Source organism: Rissa tridactyla, chromosome 2, assembly GCF_028500815.1.
Source record: "Rissa tridactyla isolate bRisTri1 chromosome 2, bRisTri1.patW.cur.20221130, whole genome shotgun sequence".
NCBI classification, from domain to species: domain Eukaryota; kingdom Metazoa; phylum Chordata; class Aves; order Charadriiformes; family Laridae; genus Rissa; species Rissa tridactyla.
The window spans coordinates 130,960,363-130,983,955 of NC_071467.1; the positions used below are offsets into that span (position 1 = coordinate 130,960,363).

At 49.5% G+C, this 23,593-nt stretch overlaps 2 protein-coding genes across 2 annotated transcripts; both read left to right on the forward strand.

Annotated features, from left to right (window-relative positions):
- The first annotated feature begins 2,638 nt into the window (after positions 1-2,638).
- HOXA13 (homeobox A13) lies at positions 2,639-4,188 on the forward strand. The gene is made up of 2 exons (XM_054192442.1): positions 2,639-3,311; positions 3,944-4,188. Exons 1-2 carry the CDS (start codon positions 2,639-2,641, stop codon positions 4,186-4,188), a joined length of 918 nt encoding a protein of 305 aa, XP_054048417.1.
- Positions 4,189-10,625: 6,437 nt separating this feature from the next.
- HOXA11 (homeobox A11) lies at positions 10,626-23,288 on the forward strand. The gene is made up of 4 exons (XM_054193202.1): positions 10,626-11,104; positions 18,513-18,747; positions 18,944-19,851; positions 21,307-23,288. Exons 3-4 carry the CDS (start codon positions 19,185-19,187, stop codon positions 21,537-21,539), a joined length of 900 nt encoding a protein of 299 aa, XP_054049177.1. The 5' UTR covers positions 10,626-11,104; positions 18,513-18,747; positions 18,944-19,184; the 3' UTR covers positions 21,540-23,288.
- Positions 23,289-23,593: the final 305 nt, after the last annotated feature.

The window sequence follows — 23,593 nt, forward strand, 5'->3', positions numbered from 1 at the left end:
AGTTGTATCACCGCTCTTATCAGCGGTGGAAAGCACGGCCCTCTTCCCCCGTGATTAAATAGAGCTCTAGACGGAGGGAGACATGCAGTGAAGGGGAGAAAAGAGAGCTCTTCAATCCCATCTTCCTTCTCCCTTTCGCACACAGGGCTGGAAGAGCCCCAAGTGGGTAAACAAAACAAAAAAACAACCACCAAAACCCAGCAGACCGGATGTCCCCCCCCTTCGCTCTCCTCCCCCCCAACCCTCCACCACTTGTACAGTTTGCACCGGGGCTGAAAGCTACGGTTTCACATGGCTTCTCCCTCCTTATGGAAAGGGACTTGAAAAGTAGAGGCAGATAGGCGAGAAACGCTCCGCGGCTGAGGGAAAGGAGAGTTTGGAGAGGGGGGCGGGCTGGGGGGTGAGAGACGATCTGGGGAGATTAGTGTTCTCATGGCTACCCGCTTTTTAACAAATCAGACAGATCTTCGGGCTGTGAATGACAGTTCTCACATTGGCTAGACTGCAACTTTCAACTTGACCTTGGCCTCTAGCCGTGTCTAACCCGTATGTAAAACAGCGCTGCCCCATAGAGCTGCCTTCCCTTCCCCCTTCTCCACCCCCCCCCCTACTCTTTCGTCCCGCTGCAACGCGATTTTCAGAAGGAGCCTCGAGAAAACAGAGGGAAACAAACCGACCCAATTCGTGCCAGCCAAGCAATGTTTGGCCGGGGGAATCCACAGGTTTCAAAACTGGAGCCTGAAAGAAAAGGAAAAATATGCGGGGAATAAATATTTGCTTTTGGCCATGAGGAAGAATGCGGAAAAGAGTATGCGAAATCAAAATGTGAACTCTTTATTGGCTACAATGAAGAAAAAAAGCGGCTAAAATGCTGCCAAATTAGCAGGGGAATGACAGCGACTTCAGGTATCCCAACTCATCGCACGGAAAAAAGCACCTTGAAAAAAATCCTTGGGCGCCAAAGGGCTATTTCTCATGGCTGGCAGCTCTGAGCTAGGCAAGGAAAAGCCTGTTCGGTAACAATGTACGTCCCGGGACCGCTCTGCGCTTGTAGCCATGAGGGCAAAACAATGCTACAACGTCAATGGGAAGCACAATAGGATAATAAATACGCCGAGCTGTCAGGCGCAAAACAAAGCAACATGCAATTGCAAAAAAAAAGGAAAAAAAAAAATTAGTTTTCAGGATGGAAGTATTTGGGGCTGTTTTGTCCACACGAGTGAGGGCTGCGAGCTGTTAACGATGCGATGAACGCTCCTTTAGGTCAAGTTTATTGATAGCTCAGTGATGGAGCGTTTTGAGTTCAAGGTTGTGCGCGAATAACTGAATGCTGAGGGGAAAAGCATCAGCCCCGGTGGGAAGTGCGGCGAATATGGAAAATGGAAATTATTTCGCCCTATGAAAAATTCTAACATTTATCATGAAAAGGCAATGTAATTGGTTTTTTTGTAGCTTTGGCTTGCAGAGCGGTACGACCTTCAAAAAAAACCTTTTTCAGCCAATAAACCATTTTTTCCCAGCACAAAAAAGCACCGTGGGCCCGTGCGCACACTATAGAAGCCGACGTGATATTTTACAGCCAAAGAAGATTCAAGCCGAATTGTAGGCCCTGGTTTTTATTATTACAGCGACAAATAATACAGCGGAATCACGATGGAGACCCAGTTAACCCTCCCGCTCCCCGACCCCATCCTAAAAGAGAATAATAATAATAATAATAATAATAATAATAATAATAATAATAATAATAATAATAATAATAATAATAATAAATAAAATCGGGATTTCCTGGTCTGGTCCTCTTATCTGACTTCTGAGGCTTGTGGCGAGAGGAGCGAGATGGGTCTTGGGCTTTCGACGGGCGGGAAGGAAGGAGGAAAACACCCAGAAAGGACCCCGGGAGGCTCCACTTCGAGAGCCTTATCTGGCCCGGTTGCAGCTTGCTGCGGGCTCCCCGCACCGTCCGGCCGGCGCCCCGCCGGTGCTCCCCGGGGAAAGGCGGCGGTTCAGGCCGGGGGGAGGAAGGGGGTCGATGGGGTGCGGCTCATTCCTCCCCCACCCCACCCCCTCCCGGAGATGAGGGGAGGCCTCCGGGGCTTCCACGGCGCTCGGGGCGGGGAGGGCCGGAGGAAAGCGGCGCAAGGGGAGAAATCAGGCGGGGGGTGTCCGAGGGGGGAGCCCCGCACCTCGGGGAACGCGCTGCGGCAACAACGGGGCCAAAATGCTCACGCCTCGGTGGCGAGGGGAGGGAGGGCCGGAGGGAGGAAGGAGGGAGGAGGGAGGAAGGGAAGGAGGGAGGGAGGGCGGACGGACGGACGGGGCCCCCCCTCGGCCCCCCCCGCCGCGCCCGCTCCCGGCGCGGCGGCGGCAGGACCGCGCCGTGCCCGCGCCCGTGCCCGCGCCCCCGTGCCGGGACCCGGCCCCGCGTGGTTATTGCGCTATTTAATTATCTCCACTTTATTTCTTCAGATGTTTATCAGCTGCTTTGCATATCACGTGGGGGCGGGCGGCCCAATGAGGGCCGGCCTGGCGCGACACTGGCGCGTCAGCCTTGGTCAAGTCCCGGAGATTGAGTATCTCTTTTTTCAGTCTTTGGGGCTTTTAAAAAAGAGCCACTAGTCTCAATGCGGAGCGGGCTATGACAGCCTCCGTGCTCCTCCACCCCCGCTGGATCGAGCCCGTCATGTTCCTCTACGACAACAGCCTGGATGAGATCAATAAGAACATGGACGGGTTTCACGCCGGCAGCAACTTCGCGGCGGCGGCGGCGGCCAACCCCTGCCGCAACCTGATGGCTCACCCCGCGCCCCTGGCCGCCCCCAGCGCCGCCGCCTACACCTCCAGCGAGGCCCCCGCCGCCGGCATGGCCGAGCCCGCTGTCAAGCAGTGCAGCCCCTGCTCGGCCGCCGTGCAGAGCTCCTCCGGCGCCGCGCTGCCCTACGGCTACTTCGGCAGCGGCTACTACCCCTGCCGCATGACCCACCACAACGCCATCAAGTCCTGCGCCCAGCCCGCCTCCACCTTCGCCGACAAGTACATGGACACCTCCGTCTCCGGCGAGGAGTTCACGTCGCGGGCCAAGGAGTTCGCCTTCTACCAGGGCTACGCCGCCGGGCCCTACCAGCCGGTGCCCGGCTATCTGGATATGCCGGTGGTGCCCGCCATCGGCGGCCCCGGCGAGCCGCGCCACGACCCCCTGCTCCCCATGGACAGCTACCAGCCTTGGGCCATCACCAATGGGTGGAACGGGCAAGTGTACTGCCCTAAGGAGCAGAGCCAGCCGCCTCACCTCTGGAAATCCACCCTCCCGGGTAATACACCTGCATGGCTCCCCCTGTTCCCCCCATCCCCCACCACCCCCTCCTCCCCCGCTCGCCCCTCCCGGGTATCCCGCCGGCAGGGCTCCGGGATCACCCCCGGGCTGACCCTTCCCCGCCCAGCCTGCGCTCCCCGGCCCCATCCCGCCCCGGTCCGCACATGCCCCGGCCCCGCCGCAGCGGCCCCGGTGCCGCCCCCTGCCCCCCGCCGGCGCACGGCGCATCCCGCCTCGCCCGCCCGGCCCCGCCGCCGGCAACCGGGAGAGGAAACAGCTGAAAAGGGCCGCGGGAAGGTCTGCGGTGTTATTTTCCATAATCTCTGCAGCACGCAGGCTGGCTAAATCCCTGCAGCCCGGCGCGATCCTTCCCGGAGTCCCTCGCCGGGCTCCGTGGCGTTTGTTATTATTATTTGTCTGCCTGACAGAAGCGAGCCTTTCCCTGCCTAAAAGCTGTCTGCGGCGGCCAGGAGAGAGGAATCCCAAATGCTGAGCCGGGTTTTAGTAGCTAAACTGGAGCGGGGCAGGCGGAGGAGTGAGCTGTAACTCTAACCCTTGTACCACTTGAAGATGTCCTAAGCGGTTCGAGCGATTTTCTAACGCTTGCCTGCATGGTTTTTTCTGTTCCAGACGTCGTTTCGCATCCCTCCGATGCGAACTCGTACAGGCGTGGGAGAAAGAAACGAGTGCCTTACACAAAGGTCCAGTTAAAAGAACTCGAAAGGGAATATGCTACAAATAAATTCATAACCAAAGACAAACGGAGGAGGATATCGGCAACTACAAATCTGTCAGAGAGACAGGTCACAATCTGGTTCCAAAACAGAAGGGTCAAAGAGAAAAAAGTGATCAACAAATTGAAGACTACCAGTTAATGGATTAAAAATGGAGAAGCAGCAACTCAAAAGTTTCAGAACTTTTTTTTCGTGTTCAGATTAAAATAATTATTAATAATAATTAAAAAGAGAAAAGACAATGAACCTCTTTTTTCAGAACAAGAGATCTGTATCTTTGGAGTTATAGCTTTTTTTTTTTTTTTTTTTAAATATTGCTGTAGCAAAATGGTTAAAACTGACAGTTGTCCTGAAATCCCAAGCAGCCAGCCAGTATCACTGACAGACTGTAAAGCCCACACGCCCAGCCCCGAGAGATACACTTTCAATTGAGACACACCGTTTTCTGAGAAAGTTGTAAGTACTTCTACGACCTTACTATTTGAGAAGACTTTTCGTGGCCACGATGCGAGAGCTGGTTAACGTGAGGAGGTCGATGCGGACACATAAGCTGGTTTTCTTCCATTGCAATCCAAACTGTATGTTGAATGACTGCTCAGGTAAACCATAGTGAAAAAAAAATGTACAATTACTGTATGTTTTTAAGCAATGCGTTTAATGTCAAAAAGTAATAATAAACCTCGAAGGTACTGAATAAGGATTTCAGAGACACCAGTAATGAAGGAAGCTCTGTGGAGGAACTATCTTGATAGCAAATTTAAAACATCGCAAACTAGTGGGGGTAGAAATGAAAATATTTGCTTGGAGATGCCTTTTGGTTTTATTTTTTATTTTCAAAAGATGATTTGTCATCTGAAGGGGGGGGGGGTTGTTGTTTATTTTTTCTCCTGCAGACCGTACAATAGATACTTGTTAAAGGACTCTGCCTATTTTTAAGCTCAAATAATCTTCAAGAATTAATATTCTAAGTCCCCGGAAATTTTAAAATATTGACTCTGGGTGGATACAAAAAACGTGAACATTGGCATTTCTTTACAATACCAAAAAAAAAAACCAAAAAACAAAAAACAAAAACTTCGTGGAAAAAAATATCCAAGAACTTTGAACTGAAATACATTTTTCCCCAGAAGTATTTTGATTTATATAATCTATATTTTGATCTATAACTAATTAGTCTTTTCTCCTTGTTTATTGTCTGTTATGAGGCCGCAGTAGAACGTTTAGGGATTCTTTTTACAGCACCTTTTAATCCAATCAGTTATTTCAACCAGCACATTATTTTGTTTTTGTTCACTATAAGAAGCTATCTTGTAAATAAAAAAAAAAATCAGCGCACTGTGAAAATGTACTTGTGCACCCTCATTTTTTTTTTATATTTCTACTGAAAAATGAAAACCCAAGACGTGTAGATAGGTATAGTAGTATTAATACTGTTAATAAAATAGTCACTGTAACAAAACATGAAAGAAATGCTCTTTATTTTTCGATACCTACGTGCATTTCGTAAGAAAAAAAATATAGTGTATCTGTCTTGTAATTGTAATACTGTTGTCTTCCATCATGTAGCTTATGTATATATGGTGGGGTTATTTTTCTGGACGGGCAGAATTTCTCTGGGGGCAGGCACGCCTGACAACCAGAGTTCCTAAACGCTTAATGTTTAAGTAATGTTGAACAGTGGTTTTGCAGCGGGGCTGGGGACCAGGGGGAGGAAGAGCAGGATGATACCGGTGCAACGCTGCAGCCTTGGCCGGCAAATGGAGTCCGGCGGCCGGCCCCTGGGACGGGGGGACGCTGCCCGGCCCGGCCATGCTTCGGCGGGAAGGGGGCGTGGGGGGGGAGGGAGGGGGGAGAGCTGCGTGGCGATGACAGGACGGGGAAGGCCTGAAACCTTGACCTTGAAGGGGAAAAAAAGAAAAAAAAAAAAAAAAAACAACAAAAAAAAGAGCCGATTTGTGACCTTGACTTTTGACAGCTCGCCGCGCCGCGGCATCCGCGGGCCGACAGCGCCACCTGGTGGCCGCCGCCGCGCCCCGCCCGCACCTGGCCGCGTCGCTGCACGCACCCGCGCAGCATCCTCCCCGCATCCTCCCCTCACGCGCGGGGACCGCCGCATAGCCTTATCTATCCGTATCTATAATATGTCCTGGACCGGCAAGGCGGAGCGCGCAGCAGGTTGTGCTCCCCTGATCTCTCTCTGGAGGTGGCGGGAGACTGGCGAGGCCGCGGCTCGGAGGGGTGACAATCGGCCGGGAGGATGCCGGTGCCCGGCCGGAGGATGGTCGTGCAGTGCGAGGAGCCGCCGGGCGGCCGGTGTTGTGAGCGGCGGAAGAGTTCGGTTGGGCACAAAGAGAGATTTGCTTTCGCCGCCTGTCTCCTGCGGTGGTCTGCAGCTCTAATTAGAGCGATTGGGGGACCTTTACGGTACATTTAGAGGGTATCATATACCGCGCTAACCGTGCGCTTCTTGCCTTACATTTCTGAAATTCAAAAGGACCCACCTCTGCAGGGATCAGCGCAGAGCCCTTTCCGCCGCTCAGATCTGACCGTAGCGCATTCGTGCCATAACTTACATGAAAAGTACCTGCAGGAGCGGGATCTGTTTTCCAGGAGGCTGGTGTGTCGGAGGCTTTGCGCTCCGTGCGGGATTTGAGCCTTCCCGCGGTGTGCGGACGCGTTATCCGCCCGCCGCTCGCAGCTCTCGGGGCCGCGGATCGCTGCGATTATTTTTTATTTTTTTCAGGCCGCGGGTAATCCGCGGCCGCGGAGCGTGGGAACACCAGCTGCATCCCCTCGGAGGCCGGTCAGGGAGTTTCTGTGCCAGATTTCCCCCGTCCCGCCGCGAAAATAGCCGGGGAGAGGTGCATAAGTGGTAGCCGGTTTCCAGGCCGTGCGGTCGGGCTGTGCTTTGGGGTGACAGCGTGCCCCTGTGAGGTGACAGGGGACAGCCCCTATGACAAGGACCCGGCCTGCCCGTGGCCTGCGGCGCCGGGCGAGGGACCACGGGCAAAGATCCACGGGCGCAACGCTGCCCGAGGGGGCAATAACGCGTCCGCGGCGGGCAAGGCCTTGGGCTGCCCACGGCCGAGAGGAGCCGGGTGGGAGCCGGTACCATCCACGACCCCCGCAGCAGCCCCGCGGCCTGGGGTTTTCAGCGGAGCTGGAGCAAGCAGCAAAATCCCGTGCTGGTCTGCCGGGGCCGCGGGCAGCCGCCTCTCCCTGTTGCACCCTGCGCGGAGGTCGGGGGCTGCAGGCTGGCTAAGGGGGCCGGTGTCTCACCGACGGTACCTGCCGTCCGTGGGCAGATCCCTACCGGTCTGCCTCGGTCGCAGGCAGCGGATAAGCGCTTTTCCTCCCTCTCATTGCAACGCTTTTTCCAGAAGGCGCGAAATCGCCTGGAGAAATCACTTGTGAATTACACTTGTTCTCGCTCCGAGTGAATAATTCTACTTATTCCGTTATATTTCGCAACCTGTGTAATTATTGCATGAGACACGCCGCAAATTACATGTATTGCAGGTCGGAGATGAGGGTGATAGGCAGGATTCGAGTCCCTTGTATCTTAGGCAGGATCTTCTATTTTCAAACCGTGCCCCAGAGCGATATAATTCAGGGGCGCCTTGAAAGAAACGCACAACAAGAATATGGCCGACATTAGTAAAATAACAGCTTTTTTTTTTTCTTTTTTTTAAGGTAACTTTTAGTCGGAGCTAGCGTTTGAAGATTATGTTTTCACACTGAACTACCTACCGTCCAAATCTGCTAAACATTTCTAGACTGACCGTGGATTAGCGAATTTAAATTCCCACTACTGTTCAAATAGCTCTGCCGCATATATATTTCACAGGGTAAAAAGGGGAGCGATCGCTGGCAGGAGTAAGGTAACGTTTTGGATCGGACCCTTGCTACCATGTAAGTCAGCGTCCAGGCTCTCACAGGCTTCAGCGGAAGGAGCGGGTCGTGTTTCCCGGTCCTGCGGAGGCGGAGAGCCCCGACGGGGGAGCAGGATCAGGCCCGCTGTGTACCGGCGGCGGGACTCCCCCTCCCCGCCGGGGTGACCCTCCCCCGGACACCCGGTCCCGTGGTGTCCGCGCCGGCGGCTCGGCGCACGGTCCCGCCGGGCCAGCGGCTCCTCTCGGACCCGCTGCCTCCTCCTCGGGCCCGGCTGCAGGCGCCGCTAGGCAAACGGCCCCCGGGGACGAGTGGCTTGGTCAGGTGAGTAAAGGCCAGGAGCTCCGTGCCTTGCTCATCGGGGCACCCCGAGGGAGCGGGGCTGCGGGGAGCGCCGGTGCCCGGCGGAGCCCTCCGCCCCGCGTCCGTGCGGTGGCTCTGGGTACCGAGACGGGGGCGGGGAGCGGGGGTTGTCCTGCGATTTCCCCACTGGCGAAAGATTCCCCGTCGGCGGCGCTGGGGTGCCCCCTCTTCGGTCCTCCCGCATCTCTGCCTACCCACTGCTGCACCCACGCAGCCCTCCGTGCCCCCCGTCCCTCCATCCATCCGCCGGGTAGATGCGGCCAGCGAGGGTTGGGGGGGGGGGGAGCGGGTGTGTAGGTGTGTGTGTGTTCGTGTTATTTATTACCTTCATTTACCGTCCAAAAGCTGTTGGCACATACATTTTCAAGTACAAATTGCTGTTGTATTACATATTCCCCTCTCACCAATCTGCCGCCAGCGTCCTAAAATACATCCCTAATATGTTTTACAAGTAAATATATCACCAACGAAAATAATTAAGCAACGTGATACATTACTTCACGACGTCCGTCCCTGCACGCGGTTCGGAGATAATTATTATTTATATTCCCCGCGTTACCGAGAATGTTTTAAAATGGTGGTGGGGAACTTATTGTGCCTGGCTTGCTGTGTAGAGTTATATGTGCGAGGAGTTTTATTTGCAGACGTTAAAAAAAAATGTGCCGGAAGAAGGATTTGAAAGGAAAACAAACACAAAATTAAAAAACAAAGCGTACCTAAACAAAGTAGGGTCTCTATTTTCTCAGCTCCCCGAGAAATTAAAATGTTACGTATAACATTTTACCGGATGTGCAGAGGGACGCAAGGGACAGAGGGAGCAAGTTATTACTGTATATTTAGCGTATTTATTGAAACGTTAATGTCAGAGCAGTATTTCATTCCCAGTGTAAAACGCAAAACATAATTAAAGACAAAAAATATTAGGTCACTTTCACTTCAGGTAACTCTTGCGGGATTCAGCGACATGTACTTTAATTCTCAGTGTCTGCATATGTTGGTTTATAATCACCTAATTCTGGCCGTCTTCGGTCCCTCAGATTTGAAATTCCCATGGACAGAATGTGGCCTCACGTCTTTGACGCGGGCGAACGGGTACAGCGAATGTTTTGTATTTTTTCCCACTAAGAGAATAATCCGGTATTTAATCTATCCCCGCCTCGAGCTCTTGGCAGTAGCAAAGGTGGTTTGCTATGGGAAATAAACCTTGACAGGAGCATATTTCCGAAAAAAAAAAAAAAAAAAAAAAAAAAAAGAATGATAAGTAGAACTGCAAAGCTATGTCTTTTTCGGCCGCCTTTTGCTCAGAAATACTCCCTCTTAAAAACCCTCGCTAGCTGCGATGGCCTCTGAAGCAAACGGAAAAAATATGGTGCTGAGTATCGAAATACTCAGAAAAGAAAATCGCCCATTGCTTCCAGAGCAACGACTTTATTTTGTATGCTCCCGGACGAACGGGTAAGCATCTCGGCCTTTAGCCTATAAATTCAAGTTATTTACAAAAAATGGCTATGGCTTAAATAAAACCCCATTCCTGGTGCATTTCAGCATTCTCCGTGGGCAGCGTTAGCAATAAAATCAAGACAGCGTTTAACACAAAAAAAATATTGGCAGGCGCTAAAAGGCCGTTGGTTGCCATTCATAGCTTTTAGATGCGTTTTAATGCAGTTTAATGATGATTTGAGGAGATGGCCTTGCGCGTTCTCGGCCGGTAAAGAAGTCCAAAGAGAAGAGCGGGGGACCAGGGGTTGCTTTTTCCCCGCGGACCGGTGGGTGCGGGCCCAGCCGATGCGCCCCGGCCGCAGGGGTCCGTCCGTGGGTGTTTTAACCACGCCGTGAGTCCTTCCTTGCCCCCCCGAGCCCCCTCCCCCTTGAATGCAGTTGATTCATGAACGAGGGTACGAAATGCAAATGTTCATTAAGTCTTTCCTCCCTCCCTCCTCCCTCCGGCCTCCCTCCCGCCTCCGCACCCCCCTTCAAAACAAAAAAAAAAAAAGATTTTTTTTTTTGTGCGCCAGTGAATAGCTTCAACATGGCGTGCTGAAAGGCAGAAGCTTTGCCCGTTCCTAGATCTGAACTGTGATTAAACATCCCCAAAGGGAGCATCTCTCTTCCTCCCGCCGCTCCCCCCTCCCTTCCCTCCCCGTAGCGTAGAGGAAAGCGCCCTCTTCTACGTAGGAAAGGTCAAGTCCTACAACGCACAACCCACGGTCATTACTGTACTGTGACCCGGGGTGTACTGGGGAGGAACGGCCGGGTGTCCCGTGATCAAAAACACTGGGACTTTTTTTACTTTTTTTTTTTCTCTCCTTTTCGTGCGGTGGGAATCCGTGGCATTAGACAGCATTTTAGCCTCCTGCAATCACCTTGTGTGCAAACCGCCATCGGAAATCCTAGGGGACGAGGAGAGAGAGAGAGAGAGGAAAAACTAAATAGCAATAATTGTACTAATAGTAACAGCAATAATCGTCATTAGCCTGTGATATTGCTGCATTTTGTCTGAAGCTGGCAGGAAGGACGATGTGCCCTAGTGGCTAGATTTCTCTGCGTCTAAAGGCAGACCAACAACAACTTGAACCAAAAAAAAAATATATATAAAACCCCAATTCAACATCAACCCAAGTCACTGAGAGATCGAGAAGGAATATTCTGTGGACCGGGTATATTTAATCTATAAGGGAGGAAACCAAAAAAATGTGCAATCCATCCTCACTGATCTGGAGGTCTGCAGCCCAGCGCGGGATCCTAGCTGTCAGTCACCGTGGGGATATATTTTTGCGCAGGCGAGAGACTTCTGGATGCTGGGGTAAGATTTTCATGCTCTTCCTGGAAGCGGCTGAATGTTTCTCCTCTCCCCCTGCTCGGTGGTGGTGAATTAAGCAAACACGCTAACAACAAACACCCACCCGGTCCCCTCCCGAAGCCCCCTGCATGACTGGAGCAAAGTCATTCGGAAGGCCTTTGTGGAGGGTTTCCCAGGCCCCCGCTCTTCCCCCCCCCCCCCCCAGCCCACCCACCCATCCCGCTCCCTTTCTCCCACGGTGTACGAGGCCGAAGTGCCGTTTCTGCGGCGGGGACCTGGGTGAAGAAGGCTGCCTGGGCTGATGCTTAATACAGCCGAAGAGCCCGTTCAGAAAAGTAAGACTGCTTCTCCTAGCTTGGGCGCTGGCTCCACCTTTCCCAGAGATGCTGCTTCCCAGCCTAACATAGGTGGAAAGCAAAAAAGGCTTCTTGGCAGGAAAGTGGGCCAGGAGAGGCTGGGGTCAGAGCCCAAGACGCGGGCAGGCTTGCAGATGGAGCTGCTGGTTGCTTGGCTTTGTGCTGCGCCGGGTTGTCTCGCAGAGTCGGGTCGGGCTGCGTAGAAAAGTGGCTCTTGGTTTTTATTCCCGGTTGTTTTATTCCCGCGCGTTCGCCTCTGGAATTATTTAAATCGTTCAAGAGCCGGGGAGGAGGGCGAACGGCTCTGTGCGGAAGAAGGCAGGGGGAAAGGATGTTTAACCTGCTTGTTTTTCGCCATCGCTGTGTGTATCTAGAGAGAAAAATGCCAGCCGGGCGTTGTAACCTGCCAGTTTAAATTAATCTGAACTTCGTCGTAATCGCCTTGATTTGAACGCACCAAGCAAAGTGCTTTTATTTATCCCCGGTCGTATAAATCGGCCTCCCTAGTCGGCTTGGGCGAGGAGTAATGGAAAAGCAGGGTATTTTAAGTCTGGTTTTAGCCTTCGAGATGCCCTCGGGCAGGCGTAAAAAAAAATGATGGATTTTAATACAAAGCCATCTCGGATGGGCCCCGTCTCCAGCTAGGGGTTGGTTTATGTTTGAATATGTGAGGGTTTGTAAAACGAAAATACCGTGCTGTATGGACACTTGATGTGAAAATAAAACCGAAAGAGAAAGGACGAGTAACCCACACACTCCGCCTGGTCTGATTCGGGGGATTTTACCCAAATTCCGCCCGCCTCTGCGGTGCGGACCTGTCGTGCTGATGCGCCCCGATTTCTGTACGAAGTGATATTAATATCGGCGTTTGCTGAAGAGTCGGGAAAGGGAAATAAGCGGGACGGCTGACGGGTTTCCACCCCGGCATAGGCAAGAGCAGCCATATTAGGCTTAGAGGGAGAGCTATTTTTATGGGTATCTTTGCGTGACATATGAGAGAACAGACAAGGAGCCGTCCTTATAGAGCCGGCTGAGCTGTACGTGGGCATACGATTGCGTCCTCAACTGAAGCGCGTATTTTAAGCTCGTGTTAGACAAATAGCTCCCTATAAAGGTTACACAAGTACAGGTACGCTCATTATAACGCAGTTCTGAGAGTCCATCAAAATATGAAGTTGGGGCTTTGAAGTCGTTGATTTGACAGCCCCAGTATAGTGATACTTCCTGTACCCGCCCCCTGAAACAATCCTTGATGAAGAAATGTCTTTACTTCGGTGGGTTTCACGATATGTGAATAAGGATCTCCTATAAAGTTAGCAGTGTGGTACAGTAAAATCCGATGTGTTTCTTGGCGAGTTGGGCAAAATAAAAAAAAAAAAAGAAATACCTTTATAAATCACTGTTAAAATTCAATGTGCATTAGAGAGAACCTTATATCCTATAAAATTCAATTTAGCTGAGAATCCCAGACGATTACCTTGACTTGAATTTCTGTGGCGAAGTCTTGGCATCACTGGAACAGTCTAGCTACGACGAGCTTGCCTCGGCGTTGAGGCATTTCACTTTCTGTAGAGCTTTCTGCTCTTAATCTAGAGGGTACATTATATATCTCATAACGCTGCTGTGTCGTTTGCATCCTGAATTTGTAGGCAGAAAAATAGTCGTTTGTCAGAGGCAACGCAGTGGGATTTTTTTCCTCTCACTGAATATATTTCCTGGATTAACAAATCTAAGGTCAAGTTCAAGGCATCAGTTGTAGCAATACTTTTAAATGTAAGTCGACATGGGAATGTTTTGGCGGACTTTTTTTTTTTTTTTTTTAATGTGTAGGGTAAAGCGGCATTCCGGGCTGCGGGTGAACTTTGCATGGGAACATCGTCTGAGATGTGGCTGTCCGTAGGGATAACCGCGTCCTTTAATGGCACCGCACTTTCAAGGGATTGCTGGGGATGTTCCCTAAACCGCTCTGATTAATTCCACGTAAAATACATCGGCATGAAAAAGGACTGGAACCTGCTTACTACAAACGGCGCTAATGACCCAGTTCTTTGTGTGTCCGGGTGAGAGCCGGTGGAAAGTGCCTGGTTTTCTGTGTCGGGGGATTATAATCAGGGAAATTTGCTTTCGCACTCGTTTTAGAGCCCGCCGTTTAGTCTAGAAACCCCTTTCCCGCACCCTATTTTTGCCAGAAGTCTCTTGCACCTGTATCTGGATAGACGAGGAAAAAAATGAATGACTGGATGTGCGTTTTCATGTGTCGGGAAAGTCTCGCAGAGCGTTCAAGGGGAGAAAAGGAGACATTTATGGTAGCATAATCAGTCAATCAATTTCTGATACACTTGGTCTTTTGAGAAAATACCTCCTTATATGCCCCCTATTGCCAAATCTGCCTCTATTCTTTTTCAGGCGCAAGATACGAGCAGTAAATATTAAGAAAATTTTGAGGGGTTCAGCGCCCTGGAGCATGGGGGGAGCAGGGCTGGAGAAGCCGGGGGGAGGGGGGGGGGGAGGTGTGAGGAGACCCGGCGTTATGAGAAACTCCCCGTGCTTGTGAAGGCGCCGGGAGTCGGTCACAAAAGCAAATCGTTGACTGCGAAAGGGCAAGAAAATAGTTGTTGAAAAAGAGAAGTTGTCTGGAATAAGCTTCCTCTTCGGGGGAAAAAAAAAAAGCCCTCGATATTTCGGCAGCTGTGGGAGTCAGGGTCTGCCTTCAGATAGAGCCCTCGGATGTTCATCAGCGCAAAGGGATGCAAAATACCATGGTTGGTCGCCAACTACGGGTAGATCTCTTTGGGTCTGTAGCCGTTTATGCCTAATGGTCAAACTGAACTGGAGGGTTGGGAGGAGGAAAAAAAACAACCACCCCCTGAAGCTTTTCCATCTCAGCGACTTAAAAAGAGAGAGACGGTGACAGAGAAAAGGAAAGGATTTCGTTAATTGATATTAAAAATCAATCTAAAATATTCTACGCCCAGATGAGCGCAGCATTTTGAGGTGTTGAAGGCTCTGAAATAATGTAATGCGATTAAATACAACGCAAAAAGTCAGAATAACCTTGACTTGAATCCTGTTTACATCTGCCCTTTCTCTTCACACGTATTCTGCAGTTTCCTAGCAAAATCACAACCATACCGCTTCAGGTTTTGTACAATAAATAGCCTGTCCCATATCACAGCACGGGACTTCCATCTTGCCGATATCAAAATTCACTTATTATTTAAATTATTTGAAAAATCTTAGCTAACTATCGTAACCCTTCCTTCTATTACAGTGTTAAGGGAACATATTTAGTTAAAAAAATAAAAATTAAAAAAAAATATGGACGGCTATGTTATAGCTCCTTTCCACAACGGACAAAAAGGCAAACAGAAATGAAGAAACGCCAGTTAAGAACTTCTGAGCCCGAAATATTTAAAATCCAAACAATAAGCACGCTTTTCTGAAGCTGCATTCCTGGCAAATTTTGCGAAGAATTATCGCCTTCTGGCCTTATTTTCATTGGAAAAGGTGGGAAGGGGCTGCGCTTTTCGTTGGCAACAACGTTGCGAATTCCCTAATATTACTTTTTTCTAACAAGCCCTTGTAGACTGTAATCAACCCGCAAGTTTACGAAACACTGTCCTAATTCCTGAGATATTTTCTCCTGATCGAGCCGTAACACCCCTCACCCTTCCTATGCGAGAGGAGCAGCAGCGATGGAAGAGAGCAATCGTGTAATATTTTAATTAACTCCCCTTGACGCAAATTCCTTTTAGCACACGTTTCTCCAGTTAATTACAGGCACCCACCCTTACTGGCGAGGTGAATGGTCGGCTTCAAATTTTTTTCGAGCGAAATAGGGTACAAAAAGACAACAATTTAGATGCTATAGAACTTGACCTTTTGGAGACGAGCGGTAGTAAGTTAAACAGTTCCCTTTGCACGCCATCTGTATATATAAAAGCTAGGCTATCGAGGCGTCCTAGCTCTGTTTATATTCCTCCAAAGAAGAGATGTAGCTTTTTTTTCCCTCGCTTTGTTTAGCTTAGCTATGGGTAAATGTGCTCACAGTCTCCCCACCTCTTGGCCACGCTTGTCCTTTGCAAAAACGTCCTGCAGCAGAGCTCCCAAATTCAGAGCGGTTTTACCCTCTCTAATCCGGCCGAAATACACGGGAAGGCGTAACGAATGCATTTTGCTTCTCCAAACGAAATGCCTGCCTTTGTTTATGTTGTTTTCAGGGAGGTTAGCGAGGGGAAGGCTCGATTTTCCCCCTTCCTCAACGCGGAAGTCCCAATTACTGTATTAAAAGAGCAATTCAACATTAGACCAAATAATCAACATTGATAATTGTGCTGAACACAGCAACTTAACAGCAGGCTCCCTGCAATTACCCACACATTCCGGGGCTTTAAGCGTACATTATCTCTGTTTCACTTAACAGCAAATAAAGAAGAGGACAGCCTGTGCCTTGGGTGTCTACTCGCTCCCAGACGAGCTGCGCCCCTCGCAGCCTTCCCCATCACCCTCCCAGCTTGTCCTGCAGGCGGAACCGGGAGGCATTTTGGGGTCCCCTTGCGTTGCGAACCCGCTTGAAGAACTAGGCTGCCTGATTGGGGAGGGGGGGGAAGGAAGCAATTCAAAAGTAGGCATCGGGGCTGCACGTGTGCACGCTGTGCAAGCACACATATGCCCAGACACACGCACACCCACGCCCAGGCACACACACGCCTATTTACAGTTGCCTTCTCGCCCTTCTTGCCTTAATTTCCCTTTGTTTCCCAGAGCCAGCCTCCGACCTCTGGCACGGCGGAGCCTCGCACGGCGCCACAGCCCCGGCTGCTGAGAGCAGCGGGAAAGAACCCCATACAAACCTGTGCCAGCTCTGCTCCCCATTTCTAGCCCCCAAGGTTTGAAATTTATTGAAATGCAAGGGCGGGGGGGGGGGGGGGGGGGGGCTGCAGTGAGTCCGAGGAGGTGGCGTCCCGCGATTAAGCGTTGGGCAGCTCTGTCATGTCTGCTCTGACACAAGCTGAAGTTGACTGCCAAAGTGCTATAAAACCGCAGGTCAGTCTAGAACTGTTTTCGGTTCTCCTAGACGCGCCGTGTTCAATTATAGCCTTAAAAGCCCTAATACAAGTGCAAGAATTTGTTTGCCATCACACAGAGGCGGGGCGAGGCTCTGCAATGGTGGCGCCTTTGTTATCTCAAAGTCACTGAAATCCTTATACATTCCTTTTTGTTTGAAGGGAGGGGTGTCTGCGTGTGTGCAGGGTGTGGGGAGAGATTTTTCATCGACGGAATTGAAGGAGGGGGGACACAGGGAAAATAAACAGTGCCTGGATACCAAAAGAGGGCTTCCGACCCCCCCAACCCCACCCCACATCCCCCCCACCCCCGCAAAAGCTAGGGGGGGAATTAAATGCTAGCAAAAGTATATCATTAAGGAAAAAGCCAACCAGAGCTCTCGCACCCCCCACCCCAAATTAAAAAAAAAAAAAGAAAAAAGAGAGAGGGAGAGCGAGGGAAAACCCCCAAACTCTTTTACAATCCCTAAACGACACTGCAGTCTTCTGCTAGCGGTTTTGACGACATGCAATCTCTTTCCATCCACTTTCTAGCAAATATGTCAAGCTGGAAGATTAATTCATTAATTTCAAGTTCAGCTCGCAGACATGCAGTAAGCACAAGAAGTTCTTGCAGCAAACCAAAATAAAGAGTTCATTACAGGGATACGTCCAGAGCATTTGATTTGTGAACGGTAACCCTTGTAAAATAAGAAAAAGGCATATAAACATTAATGCTAATAAATTAGTTTACTCCACTACAAAGTAATTACTTGATAATATTGAATTTACAGCTTGAATTCAAACGCAATAGTTAACTATAATGTAGGGAAAATACATAATGAGAATATTTTCTCTGTGCACAACATGATTAGATTTGTTATTGAGTCAGTTACGATAAGCCAAGCAATAAATAAACAAATCGATGTTGACATTTAAATACCGAAGATCTCCAGAATTTACTAGAGAACTTTCTCCGGATATATAAATACTTCTACGGCACTGCAGAGGAAGAGGGGGGAAAATCCAAATACTCTTTCCCTAACATTTTCGTTTCCCTTCCATTAGCCTCCATAGTCCACGGGGGCACGGATCTTGAACTACGTCTAATTTCCTAAAAGCACCGACTTCACAATAGCCTTTTGCCGTTCTGTTTTTCTATTTTGATGAAATCCAGCCGGAACCCAAATATTTCTTTTCTGAAATCGAGCATCAGAATAGCAAAAAAATATTTTTTCCAAGAGCCTAGGGATGTCCGTGCCTCAAAAGGTGCTGTATTCTTTGGCGTATTTCTCTGTTTTCTTTGGCTCTACTCATTCGGTGGGGTGTGCATTTTTATTGGCAGAGAAGTACTTTTTAGTTTCTGCCCTGTACAATCCGCTTTCTATATCATCCCTTTCATGCAACAATAGTAAAAGTTTAACCACGTTTTTAAAATAGGTCTCCCTGGGTCTCAGCCTTCAGCGACGGTACGAAGCAAAAAGGAAAGTATCTCGGTACGGCAAGTTTGTTCCTAGGGGTTAACAGTATGTCAAATAATTTTAACTAGGCTTCTGGCAATTAAACTCGGAGTATTTGTCAAGACGGAGTAGCCCAACATCCACTGGTTTTCCAAGTATTTAGCGGCAGCGTTGGGGCGGAGAGATCAGCAAACACTCTTTAACTCCGTGGTCTGCGATTTAAAGGGTTTTCTGGCGTCGCGAATAAGGCAAGGGACGGTTTGGAGGGGTGTGAGGAGAGAGAACCTGCGTCCTGGGAACCCGACATTGTTAACTACCTCCAGCAAAGCTTGGCTGAAGCCGCGCGGGGTATTTGAGGTTAATATGTGAGTAAGGGAAGGAAGACACTAAGCGCTTCGGAAGTGAACATGAATGCAAGCATGTAATCTATTCACCATGAAAATCAGTACAGACTTGACCCTGGCACATTCTTCCTAGCAAGGTTTCCAGAAAAACCCTGCGGGGCGAGGGCTTTTTTTTTTTTTCTTTTTTTTTTTTTTTTTTTTTCCAGGGGAGGGGGAAAGACCAAACCGAACCAAAACAAACTAAAAAAAAATTTAAAAAAAGAAAGGAAAAAAAGCCCAACAAAACCAAAACCAAACCACCGGCCGATTTCTTGAGGAGGGTTTCCTGCTCGGAAGCAGCTTTCCAGAAGAAACCGTGTCTGCATCTCTCCTGTGCCCTCCGTCTCGGAGCCTGCCAGCCGGCCGCCGACCGCCCCAGCAAGCACACAGACAAACAGAAAGGTCTCACCTAAAACCCTTGGCGGGGGGGCGGGGGGGGGGCATTGCTAAGCCTCTCTGCTCCAGAGCCAGCGGGTGCCACGGGCCGGGCGGCTCGTTCTGGGGCAGTGGCAAGGCGGCTTTGTGTCCTCTAAGGCTAAACCCCCCCCCCCCCCCAACCCCCCCACCCCCGGCCAACCTGCGCTCGGCTCGCCCTTAGGCGCTGGCGACGAGCTGTTGCTTCCCCCCGCGATGGCCACAAAGGGAGCGGGGCCCGGACCCGCCGCTCGTCAATGTCAACGTCGGGCCACGTGACCGCACCTCCCTGCCGCCGCCGGGGAGAGCTTTCCACGTCAGCTTACGTCTCCCCATCTCTTACTTCACGGATCTGCTTCAAAGAGGCAGCTGCGTTAGAGAATCATGTTAAGCTCAGCTAATGCGGAGAAGCCGAGGTAGCCCTAATGATGGATTTTGATGAGCGTGTTCCTTGTTCCTCTAACATGTATTTGCCAAGTTGTACTTACTACGTCTCGGGTCCTGATTTTTCCAGCCTCCCTTCTTTTTTGCCCCAGACCCCGTCTTCTCGCCCTATGACATACTCCTACTCCTCCAACCTACCCCAGGTCCAACCTGTGAGAGAAGTTACCTTCAGGGAATATGCCATTGATCCCTCCAGTAAATGGCACCCCAGGAACAATCTGCCCCACTGCTACTCCGCAGAGGAGATCATGCACAGAGACTGCTTGCCTGCCACCAACACTGCTAGCATGGGCGAGATGTTCGGCAAAAACACAGCTAACGTCTACCACCCCAGCACCAACGTCTCCTCCAATTTCTATAGCACGGTGGGCAGGAACGGGGTCCTACCCCAGGCTTTCGACCAGTTTTTCGAGACGGCTTATGGCACGGCGGAAAACCTGGCCTCGGCGGACTACCCGGTAGACAAGAATGGCGAGAAGGCGCCGGCGGCCGCCGGGGCGGCGGCGGCAACTTCAAGTTCGGAGGGCGGCTGCGGCAGGGCGGCGGCGGCGGCGGCGGCGGCGGAGAAGGAGAGGCGGAGGCGGCCGGAGAGCAGCAGCAGCCCCGAGTCATCTTCCGGCAACAATGAGGAGAAATCCGGCAGCTCCAGTACGTATAAAGGCAGCGCCCGAGCGCTTTTAGGAAAGGCAGCTTGAAATCTAGCGCACCGCCGCTGTTAAATTTTTATATGCTGTTTTATAAGCATATAAGGTTTATGAAGGGCCTTTAGATTTCCCCCAACAAAACTTTGTTATAAAAGGCGAGATCACGTGTTTAGTGCTGAAATTGGCCGTGAAATACCCACCGGGCAATGGATGCCTTAAAAAAAATTTTCTTTCTCCTTCCTTTTTTTCTTTTTTCTTTTTTTTTTTAATAATAATAAAAAAGAGCTCTGTGGTCAACTCTCGAAAATATAATAACGTACGTTCGGTGCCTGTAAATTCGGCAAAAAAGGAGATTCCGACTCCTTTGATATCAATGTAATCCAGTGATTTTATAAAAGCCATGTGTTGCACCAGGAGTCTAGTTAGGAGCTGAATTCAAAGCCTTCGCCGTTTTAACGATTGTACTAGAATAGCGTTTAACAGATAAAGTAGCCGCCTGAACTGTAGCAATATATTAAAAGAAACAAATTAACCTAAAGCTGGCCTTTTTGTCTAAAGGAAGCCATTTTACTAAGGCACTGTGGCAATTACGTGTTGCCTTCTGTCCAACAGTTTGTTACTTACAATTGTTATTCAATCTGTCAAAGTCTGATTTTTTTATGTGGGCTTTTTAAAAGGCAAAGCTAGTATACGGCTGGGGGAAAAAATACCTCGACAATGAACTGTACCAGAAAAGGAAGTTTTTAAAGGGATAGCAGCTACGTTTAATGTAAAGAGCTCCTGAACCTTGAAACCTTTTATATTCTGCTTAATGAACTTTAAAACCGTAATGGCTAATCGAGAGGAGAATACCTCGATGCGGTGGAGAGCGTGCTTTAAAAAAGCTGGCTGGGGGAAGTGAGGCGCCTTAGCCCTGGGCTCTGAGGCTTTTCCTCGGCTGCGGACGTAGATCCGGGCTTAGTCTGGGGAACGAGGGCGAGATCCGAGCGGGTCCGGGCTCGGGGAGGGCTGGGCGCTGGGTCTCCCCGCCCGGTGCCGCGGGGCAGCCAGGTGATGGCTGCTCCCGGGGGCAGCTCCTTGTGCCTGGCGCCCGGCGGAGCAGCTTACAAAGGCTTTCCTCCAGCTCGTGAAATCCGCAGGAACCCCCCGCCACCACCCCTTCCTCCGGCCGCTCTCCCCGCCGAGGCAACGAGGCCGGATCCCCGCGTCTCGGCGGGGGTTTCGCCCTCCCCCGCTGCCCGGGGCCGCGGCGGGTCCCGGTCCCTGGCTGCCCGTACCCGCCAAGGCGGAGGGCTGGCGACCAGCCTCGGACCTGCCAACGCCGGCCCTGGAGCGGACAAAACGCGTCTTTTCCATATTAATATGTTTTGCCTGAGAGTGTTCCCCCCGCACCCCTCCTCAGCCCCCGCCGCCGGCCACCGGCGGGTCTCAAACGCTTCTGCCTTTTTTCACTCCACAGGTGGACAACGTACCCGTAAAAAGAGATGCCCATACACCAAATATCAGATTAGAGAGTTAGAAAGGGAATTCTTCTTCAGTGTCTACATAAACAAAGAGAAACGCCTCCAGCTCTCCCGAATGCTCAATCTGACCGACCGCCAAGTGAAAATATGGTTTCAGAACAGAAGAATGAAAGAAAAAAAAATTAACAGGGACCGATTACAATATTACTCAGCTAATCCACTACTTTAAAACTCATAGTGTTTTTCAAGACGAGATTAAATTCAGATTTCGCCCTTGACAAGGTCAAGCCACGGGGTTACGTGGAGGAAGGAGGTGTGTATCTGACGGGACTAGAAGAATCCAAGGTTTTACATACATGTAAATCTACTCTGGAACGTCAATGATGATTTTTATATATATATTTACATATCAACTGGAATCGATTTGATTTTGACACACATGGCATCCATTTCTAAACGTGCACGTCACCTCTGAGTGCAAAATCCATACCTCTTACCTTTCCAGGCACTGCGGCTCACCCTGCTACCGCTTTCGGCAGGCACAGGCGGGGACGGCACCCCTCCGTCCCCGGACTCGCCCACCCCCCGGCCCTCCCTCGCCCCTGTGCTGCTGCGGAACAGTTGTCTGGAGATCGCCAGGTCGAGCTCACGCAACCAGGACCACTGCAGAATATAAACTTTGAGAGATAATCTTTTGTTCTCCCTTTGGCGGAAAATGTCTAGGTTAGAGGCATTACTCCATTGCCCATGGTTTTGAAAGGAGAATTTAATGGGGGGACACACATACACAGAATTAAAGGGAAGGGAGGGAATGACATGGCTACACCTTCACGAGGCCAACCGCGAGCAGTTGTAATATGGATGTAGTGATGGGTATAATAGTGTTTCCTTTGGGGGTGTGGGGAGGGAGAGGGTAGGGGGAAGAAAGAGAAGTAAATGAAAGACTTAATTATTTACTGAAAAAATCAGGTATAAATTCGCCATATATCGTAAAGAAACAATCACTGAAAAGAAAAATTAGCAAATTTTAATTAGCTCTCGTTTTATTTATGACAACTGACTACGCGTTGCCATCTTTTCGGAGACAAATCATATTTAAATACTAAAAATAAAAGGGCAAAAAAGGAAGTGTGAATTTCTGCGTTTAAAAAGAAACAACTCCATAAAGGAAACTAACCTTCTGGCTTCTGGCTCACAAACTTTCTTCAGGAAATACCTGTGGAGAACGACAGTTTAGCAAATACCACACAACACTTAATTGAAACTTGGAGTTGTGCAATGCACTAACATTGGATCATTAAAATAACTCGATTGCATGTTCGTTTAAAGGTGACTAGTGAGGAGTTTAAACAGAAGCCAAACAATGTAAATATGGTAATTTTGTTGTTGTCTACTTTAAATGTCACGAGCTCTACTTCGTCGCCCAGTCGACATATGCAAAGAATGGAAAGTTGTTCGGAGTTATTTTAAATATCTATAAATATATATATTTCCCTGCAGGAACCAAAGCGTGAAAAAAAAAAGCAATTTAAAAGAAATAAAAGAGAAAAAAAGGAAAATATTTAAAATTCTATATCAGTTTACAAAGGATACGGTGTTCTATCGTTAAGGTAATTTGCTGTTGAGAATATCTGAATGTATATTTCATACAGGAACGGTGTTTTACAAGACTTGTAAATAATAAAAAAAGAACCCATGACCTATTTTGTTCGAATGCCTTTTTTTACCCCCCTTTTTTTTTTTTTTTGTTCCTTTGGGGCTAGCGGGTGTGGGATTTCTTTACATGTGCAACGAAGTGGTGATAAGAATGTTTTTTGATTAATAAATTTACCAAATGGATGTAATTTCTTTGACACGTTCACAAAATGCAATATCTTTATATGACATCACTGTTTTCAATATGTATCATCTATTTGTATATACAGTTTTCTTTTAATATGCGAAAGTATTTGGTTGCATGTATACAGTGGAACAGCGCACAAGGAAAATAAAAAAATGGAAACTTTATATTTTTACTCTGGTGTTACGTTACTGCATGTTCTTTTATCCGATGTAACTCTGGGACCCGAAATTCCTCATGACCTTGTTCGGTCATTTGGGGCGAATTATTCTTCTTTTGTGAACTTCGCCGTTAAGTCTTCTCTGCAGTTAACAAGTGAACCTAGGCGTGTTCAAGCATCGTTTCAGCGGGTCACAGGAAAATGAAGTATGTTCATAGCTCGCTGCAAGTTAGGCCTTTTCCTTGTCCTGCCAACGCCGGCAGGCAAGGTCCTGTGCTCGAGG